The sequence below is a fragment of the Aythya fuligula genome, chromosome Z (assembly GCF_009819795.1).
Source record: "Aythya fuligula isolate bAytFul2 chromosome Z, bAytFul2.pri, whole genome shotgun sequence".
Lineage (NCBI taxonomy): Eukaryota > Metazoa > Chordata > Aves > Anseriformes > Anatidae > Aythya > Aythya fuligula.
Window position 1 is genome coordinate 22,919,508 of NC_045593.1, and position 8,659 is coordinate 22,928,166.

General features: G+C 43.4%; 1 protein-coding gene across 2 annotated transcripts in view; it reads right to left on the reverse strand.

The window, feature by feature from the left end:
• ADAMTS6 (ADAM metallopeptidase with thrombospondin type 1 motif 6) overlaps positions 1–8,383 on the reverse strand; it is a 150,715-nt gene extending 142,332 nt beyond the window's left edge. For both annotated transcript variants that reach the window (XM_032206598.1, XM_032206597.1), the window contains exons 1-3: positions 8,323–8,383; positions 3,971–4,360; positions 2,826–3,190 (exon numbers count right to left, since the gene is read on the reverse strand). In XM_032206598.1, the coding sequence (XP_032062489.1) occupies positions 2,826–3,190; positions 3,971–4,067 (462 nt within the window). In that variant the 5' untranslated portion in view covers positions 4,068–4,360; positions 8,323–8,383. The remainder of the gene's footprint in view (positions 1–2,825; positions 3,191–3,970; positions 4,361–8,322) is intronic.
• Positions 8,384–8,659: the final 276 nt, after the last annotated feature.

Sequence of the window (8,659 nt, forward strand, 5' to 3'; positions counted from 1 at the left end):
GCACAGGAAGCCCTTCTTGCGCTGGAACTCATCTCAGATACTACAGATGTTCTTCAAATTTGTACAATTTATGTTAGTTAAACCACGGTCTCACGTAACCACCTTGCATAACTAAAGAGAGTAACTCAGAACATTGTGTAGGGAGGAACAAATTTGACTCATCTGGCAATACTGACACCTATCAGGGAACAGGAATAAATGGAATGCTTAAGTTTTGCTTGTGAGCAGCACTCATCGTTTAAGATTATTACTTGCTTTAGAGTTACTCAATTTAAAATGACTGGCTTTGGGACAGATTTTAATCGAAGACTATGCAGAATATGACTGGCAGTCTCTTACAGACCAAAAATCAGACTGGAAAATACAACAAATGTCTTGAGCACAAATATATCCTGAACTACCATTAATTCAAAAACAAATAATAGCACCCTCAATATTCACTGCCAATTGCTTTATTAAACATGTTCTAACCAGCAGCTTTATAATAAGATACTTGCCAGTAGGAATCATCATTTAAAAATAACTCTGTGATGGATTTATCTGAATTGAGTGGTAACTCCCATAAGCAGTGCTCTGGGACAGTGTGCCAATGCAGTTCAACACAGGAGTTTCTGTGCAGTAGAGGACCATATTGAGTCCAGCCTACCACTGCACAGGTGGAAGGATTAGAAGGATCCTTGCCTCTCTGATAAAGAACCATGTGTCACTACTGCTTCCGGAGCATGACAAACACCTTGAGTGCATGTCATTCAGCCTTTCTAGCAGATGCAGTGGACAACTGACACTTGCAGTCCCAAGTAAAAGGCAGGACTCAACAGTCCCAGTCATGGCGTGCCAAAAAACCTGAGGGTGCCACTACAAATACCAGGAAGAAATACAAAAGAACTAACAATAACTAACAGCTCTGAAGCTGTTAGTTATTAAGCTCTGACAACTTAACTGGGCAGCATGCCACATTGAACCTAACTTTGAAACACAAAGTTAATGTATGACACCTAGAACCACAGAACTAGGTCTTCAGTCCAGCCAAGCAGCATGGCTGGAGACAGGGAAAACACACAACAATGGGAGTGCCAGTCACCTCAGGGTGTGAGGCACAAAAGCAAAAAATGATTCCGCTTTGCCTCAAGAAGATTTCACTGAGCAGTGACACCTACCATGCTGCTAAGTTCTTTGAAGAAAACAAGTGCCATGAGAAGCAAGAGACTGGGGAAGTCGATACGAAAACGTGTCAGTTCTCCTGCCTCGTCCCACTCTTGTTTTCCTAACATGACAGGAAAACAAGAGCTGGCAAAGTCAAGAGTAAGTGCTCTTGACTCACTCCCTGGCAAATGTCAGAGGTACCAAAATAGGAGCACCATGTCACTGACAGCAGGCTTCAAGGTGGGCAACCTGTCTGTGCCTCAGTAGGTAGAAACCCTGGCGAGACAGAGACATGCAGCCTCTTCTAAAGTGAATCCTGAAAGCAGGGATTTGCTCTCCCTAGTGTTTTTAGATGACAAGAACTCAAATGCAAAGTGATCTAGTGACTCTAGCATAAGAGCTTTAATAATGGCATCAAAAAGGTTATTACATGGGAACTGCAAAGCCAAAGTAAAAGTTGTAATGAATTCAGACTTATCATCTGCAAGTCTGCATTGACCAAACTAAGGTGCCACATTCAAGAGATCTACATTTTAACTATGTTTCTTTAGAAATGTTAACGTACCCCTGCAAACCCTCATGAAATTATTTTTCCTCAAGAGCTCCAAAACATTAACCTAGACAGTATCAGGGACAACACTAATAGTTTGGTGTAACGTGCTCTACCTAGGTATGAAGCAGCAGGCCTTTGTAAATAACATCCCAAGAGTCATAGTTCTCTAGCACTTCTAAGGATTAAAAAGGAAATAGTTTAGCAAGTCTGTGTAGTGGTGTTTTTGTTTTTGCCTCATTTACAGTTACTTAGATCTGTTCACTCTTAACAAGATTGACCAGCATTTTGCTATATAAAAACTGAATGAATAACCACAGTATATATTTCAATAGAGAAGATACTGAGCTCTTGATTTAGTATTTCCTAGTCCTGCTCTTTAATTTCAGTATTTTGCTACTAAACAGCATGGCTTTTTTGTTGTTGTTTTCCAGTTTTTGTCGTGAATAAGAGTTTTTTTCCCCATGGAAGTACTACTATCGTGTTATCAAGAGATGAACAGTAAAAGCTGAGCACAGAGGACAGAATTTCTAATCCTACTTTTAAATGCAACTGTCTGATTTGTAGACAAAATATTTCTAAAAAATTTAAATAATTACTTTCCATGGCTGGTACTTGCAAGTGATCTACTTTCCTCTTCATTCTGAACTTATATCAACAATGACTACTACACCAGGCAACTCATCATCTTTGTTATTTACTTCAAGTTTCTAAACCCAAACTCTCAAAGACAGCAAGGAGGACTGTTCAGTTCAATTAACGTCTCACTGAAGAGATTCTGTATCCTAAAGGAATGACTGTTCCTCCTTCCTTCCCAAGTTTGCAACATTTTGATCACCTGTAATCATCTCTCAACAGCCCTAATCTTGCAGCCCTAGCGCAGACACTGTTAAACACTGAAAATGTTGCCTGCTAGAGGACTACAGAATTGGGTCCTAATGCTTACAATTAAGCTTGAAGAACTGAAAACAACTTTTCCCCAAGACCCAGATCAGGTTTTAGGGAATTGCTGTACTTTCCTGTGTCTGCTTCTCAAAAGGATTCAAAAAACTGAAATGCCAGTTAAGTTCTTCCATGTTTTAAAAGGAACAAACACAATATTATTATACTAAAACAGGTAATGTGCACTTACCAGACCATTGCAGTTGCTTAAGGCCACTTTAGTTGTACTGTGTTGGTCTTGCAAATATCCTGTGTAATGACAGTGGTCTAAAAAATCGTGCTTCCATAGGGGTCCATCTTTCCCCCAGTATTCTACTGTAAAATGTCTGGACACCAAATCTGTGTTGAGAGTCAGGTTTAAATGAAAGTGCTTGCCATAGGCAGAAAGTTTAAAAAATAACTTAGATGCTGCCAGTTCTTGGTCATAGGGGTCTGTGCTCCTCCTCCTTCTTGAGGGTTTAGCATTTTTCACAGTAAAGCTGAGGAAGGCTCCATTTTGATCAACCCTTATTGGGATTGTTAGCTGGTAGTGTTCAAGGTAAGACAGGAATTCCTCTTTGTAATCGCAAGGTAAGACAGTCCATGGAGTGGGCATAGAAGAGAAGAAAATATAACAGGAAACAACAAGTAGTAGTATAAATATAAACCATATTTTGGCTAATCACCCTCATGCGTAAAAGTCATTTTCAGGTAAACACATGATGTAGATAGAGCTTTACTAAAGAACATAAACTGTTCTTTCCTTCTTTTTAAGTCAACAAAATATGTTCTCTTTCATATTAATCTGATGTCACTGGAAATAAAGCTTTTAATTATGTATCTTTTCCTATTCACCCAAAATATGTAAACATGGGGCTAAATTCTACCTAAGAAGGACGTATTCTTCCCAGTGATACCATTCAAAGACAAAAGCTATTAGATCCACCTGCAAGAATAAAAACAGTAGTAATGAAAAGTACTGTATTGTAAAACATCCAAATGACTCGTCTTTCCATTAAAAACCTATAAATGTTAATGGATCAAAGTAAAATTAGATCCTTACTTCCTAGTTTAAAAACATGATAATGACTTTATGGCAAGTCTTTAAACTATTATAAAGTACAACATTTTACCAATTTAATTTACAACGTTTTCATATGGTTAAAGCTAGAAAGAAATCAGAGCAACAATTCAATCAGCTTTGTTCTAATCAAGCTTGAACGACAATGAATTATGATAGAACTAAGGCAGAGCCTGTATGATCTCATTAATTATACAAACATGGTTTAGAAAATACTTCCCAAATGCAATGCAAAAATCAATGACTCTTGTCAGCTACAGAGGTTGGACCCCTACCTTGAGAACTATATGTAAGCCTGTTGTCACTGTGAAATTCCGATGCAACCATGACTAGGCTCAAAATCCATGTCCACGTCTTCCAAAAAATTTCCATAATTTAGAAAAACAGAGAGCTTTTTTTTTTTTCCTCCTCCTCGGAGGGCTACCTGTGTGCTATAGAGCTAACTCCACTCCAGAATCGCACCATAACAGGTCTATTTACTTTATTCTATTTCCAAATTAACTATTGGATGTTCCACTTTTTGACGGGTATTCTTTTCCAACAACCTGTACTTTCTTCTAGATATGCAGTCATTTTCTCAATTCAAAATAAGTAGTTGTAAGATTCCTTAAGATATGAGTAAGATGTTAGACTGGGTAGCTACTGAACTTGCTCCGTTTCTTTTCCTGAAAAACAAAACAAAATGAGTCAAGTTAAACTTTCTACTAAAACAGATCTGTCCTGCAAAACATTAAGCCACCATAACGTAATATGCAAAATATAACCGTGAAATAGAATTCATCCATTACCAATTTTAATATCCGAGATCACAATCTTAAAAAAAAAAAATTACCATTAATCTTTTACTAATAGCTCTACACAGCTTAAGATGTGCATATCTGTTTCAAGTTGAACAGGTGTGAGAATTTATAAAATTAAGGTTTCTTATTGCTCAAATACTGTGTTCAGACTTGTTCCAGCTCTAATCAATGCACTGTAGTCATCAATTTCAGCACAGAATAGCTATACCCAATACACTGGTAGACACAGGAAGAACCTGGGAAAGAGTCCAGAGCAAAGTTATCTGATCTTTCTGCAGCATGTATTTTGTTATTACTTGGGCCTGGGTTCTGCTTATGCAGGCAGAATTTTCATTCACTTAAATGAGAACACTGCATTCTAGTACCAGAGAAACAATTGCAGTGTTTGAAATTATTCACCCATATATGTTCTGAGATTAAGCATTTGTTGTCACAAATATTTTATGTATACAAACTACAGTTGGATATAGCAGAATATATTCTTATTTTCATTTTGCGGGTCATAGGATTGGGAGAAAAACGCTTTACTTGCCCTCCCTAGCCCCATTTAAAACACTCTTGCAATAATACCGAAAAGCAGCTCTAGCTGTGGCCAGGGATTAAATAGAAGGTCTCTGCAGCCACCTAACAGTCCAGTAACATGGGACATGAAACCATGTGTTGTGTCAGCTGGTAATAATCAGTCCTCTTAAGCACTCTTAGCACACCTGTGCATAGAGCAAACTCTGCAGAAGCAGGCAGAACAGAAACAGAACACCTGAGAAGGGAAAACCGTTTAAAAACACATTACCGAAAGTGTACACAGTCACTTATACATGCACCAGATGAATTTGCCTTTCTAAAATTCTGGGAGAGATTTACAATGTTCATTCAGACAGGAAATTCCCCTGCAGTCCATGGATAATTTGTAAAGGTTGAAGAGTTGTATGTCACCTTGAGAAAAGTCAACATCACGCAAATCCCATTTACTAACATCACAGTGAATATCAGGAAACTTCTTAGCCAATTTGAGATGTACCTGTTACCAGTAAACGACCTGACCATTCCAATGCCTACTTTTAACATTTTTTCCAAGACAGCACATACGATTTAATCAGGTTTGTAGGGGGAATAAAATATACTTTGCAAGCATAGTTTGGACTTAGAAATATTTTTTTTTCTGAGGAAGCAAAAGGATTTAGTGATGCCATTCACATAAGGCAAGGCCTTAGAGGATGTTAATATGATCTCTGCTCTGGCCTTCCACGTAAAACCTTTATTTTCTAGCTAATATTTAATTACAGCTTTCAGCCTTTTACAAGTTTTGAAGAGGCATAATCAATCCCATATTCTTCAGCTACATTAGTACATTAACGAATATGCCTTACTTCCAACCTGAGAACATCCAGTTTCAAATTCCACTGCATCTTGCTTTACATGTCTGCTAATGAGCTTTTTTCTCCTTGCATGGACAGTTATAGTCTGATACAATCAACTCTTGACACTCCCTGATAAGCAGCTCAACCTACTCAGTTTACCTCACTGTGCAATACAGTTTCCAGATGCCTAAGTATTTCTACAGTTGTGTTTTTTTGTTTGTTTGTTTGTTTGTTGTTGTTGTTGTTGTTTTTCTGAGTCCTTTCCAATTTGTCAGCATCTCTTTTCATGCACAGACACCAGAACTGGACAGTAGTCCAGCAATGGCTCCGTACTGCCATATATAGAGACAACACTGCCTCACAGCTTTTACTTAGCCAAAAAAATCACAATGGGGAGCTCACGTTCAGCGTGTTAGGCTGATAATAAATTACCCAAGCATTAAGATCTCTGAAATTGTGGTGCCTAGGGAGCTCAATAGCTCTGAATACCAGAAGCAAACTATGGCGCCCAGTACTTAGCCACCACTTGGTCAACAGCATGCAAGCATCACCTGTGTCCCATATTCTTTCAGGGGTCCGTGCAAAATGGTGTCCCTCATTCTAAGCCTTGGTCCTCACATAAGAGGACATAAAGCTTGCTGGAAGTTTCAATAGAACTTTTAACCTCCTTTCCAAAAGTATTGTATCTGGCTTGTGCACTGAATGCAAAGAGGGCAGATGCAGCTGTATTAAGGCTCCGGATTAAGAAACTGGAATGGATGTGGAGAAATAGAGCAGTCAGGTAACTCCAGATGGAGTACTGACACTATGAAGTGGCCAGCATCTACACCTGCAGCATCTTCCTACCTATGAGATGTATTTTCAGCATTCCAGTTTTATTGTGGTCATCAAGATGACTCGTATCATCAGCACTAAACTAACAGTGAGAAGCATTTCCTCTGCCTCACCGCTGAACTACATCTCCCTCAGGTAAAGCAGGTACAGATATGGCTCCCTAACGTTTACCTGAAGGTACAGTTCCTGCTTCATTACACCAGTACTGCCAGACAGCAAAGAAAAACCCTTTGATGTGTTTCTAAACCCAGAACGCTGGTACCACAAGCGGTACTGTGCAGCGGGATTTCTGCAGAGGCGCTTGTGGCAGTGCCCGGAGGCTCCTGCTCACTAAAACTCAACGAGGATTAAAAAAAAAAAAAAAACAAAAAAAAAAAAACAAACAAACAAACTTGAAGAAGGGGGCCCGTGAACACAGCGAGGGAGGCTCTGGGGCAGGATGCGGATCACCGCGGGCCACCTCGGCGGTGCGAAGGGAGGCGGCGAAGGCGCCCGGGGCACCCGGAGCGTCCCCTCGACTGGCCCCGGCTCAAGCCTGACGGCCGGCAAGCCGCCAAGCGACAGCTCCCCGCCGCGCCGGGCGGAGCACCGCCACACGGGCTGCCGGCGGCGGGCTCTCCCGACGCCTTCCTCACGCCTCCAAGCCCCGGCGGCACAGCGGGGACCGGGAGGAGGGGAGCGGCCGGGGGGAGCCGCCTCCCCGCTCCCTCCCTCCCTCCCTCCCCCGGGCGACGGCCGCGCCGCGGGGCCCAGCGCCCGCCGCCCCTGCCGACCGGCCCGCCGGTGGTACGAGCGGTTGCTACGGCGATGGGGAGAGGAGGGGAAGGGAAGGGGTCGGGGTCAGGCGGCCGGGCGCCGTGGCAGGTATCGGGGCCGGGGATCAGCGGAGCCCCCCGGGCTGGGGGCAGGTGGGAGGGCCGGGGGGGGCTCGTTCTGCCCCGCGGAGAGGAGAAAGCGGGGCGAGGAGCGCGCACACGCACAGCCGGGACCCGCTGTCAGTGTCGTCCTGGGGGCGAGAGATACAAAGAGGCACGGAGAGCACGCCCGGGGCTCGAGGAGTGTGTGTGTGAGGGAGTGTGAGTGTGTGTGAGTGTGCACGCACAGCCCGTGCCGTCTTGCACACGCGTCCGCGCACACGAGCCCTTCACAAGAGCGGCTCAGCGGGAAGCGCTGGCGTTGAAGCAAGCTGGAGGTCACCAGACACGCATCCCTCAAAGCGGATTCAGAAGGGGAAGGAATGAAAAGGAAAAAAAAAATGAATAAAGAAAGAAAGGAGAGAGGAGAGGGAGAAAGAAAAAAAAAATAAGGAGAAAAAAAAAAAAAAAAAAAGAAAGAGCCCTCCTCCCTAGGGAGACGGGAGGGAAGAGTCTGGTTGCTGCGGTGGAGCTGATCCTAAAGTTAACTTTCAGCAGCCCATTTCCAGACAGCAGCGCTAAATCTATTTGGATAAAACGCGTGTGACCCAGACACTTGGCGTTTGGCCCAAACGCGTTGCACCGGCAGCCCAAATAAAAACAAGAGTCTGACTCTCTCCCTCCCTCTCCCTCTCTCTCTCTCTCCTCTTGTACAACAATGAAAGAAATTAGCGAAGACAAAACCCGCACACACACCGCCGGGCAGCGAGAGCCCACTTACCTCCCCCCACCAAACAATGTCCCTTTGAACCCCGGGGCCGCTGCGCAGGCAGACGTACTCCGATTTAAAAAAAAAAAAAAAAGAGGGGAAAATAAAAAAAAAACGAAACAAAAAAAAAAAAGCGGGGCGCCGCGGGGTTAAGAGTCTGGCAATTCCCAGGCGGCCCGAAGTAAATCAAAACCACACGCTTCCATCTTCCTGACGAGCCCGGCGAGCGGCGGGGCTGCGGGACGGCGCTGAGCCCAGCCCAGCCCAGCCCAGCCCGGGCTCCTGCGCCCCGGCACGGCCCCGGGACGGCCCCGGGACGGGCTCCGGCCGCCCCAAACGCCGGGCTGCC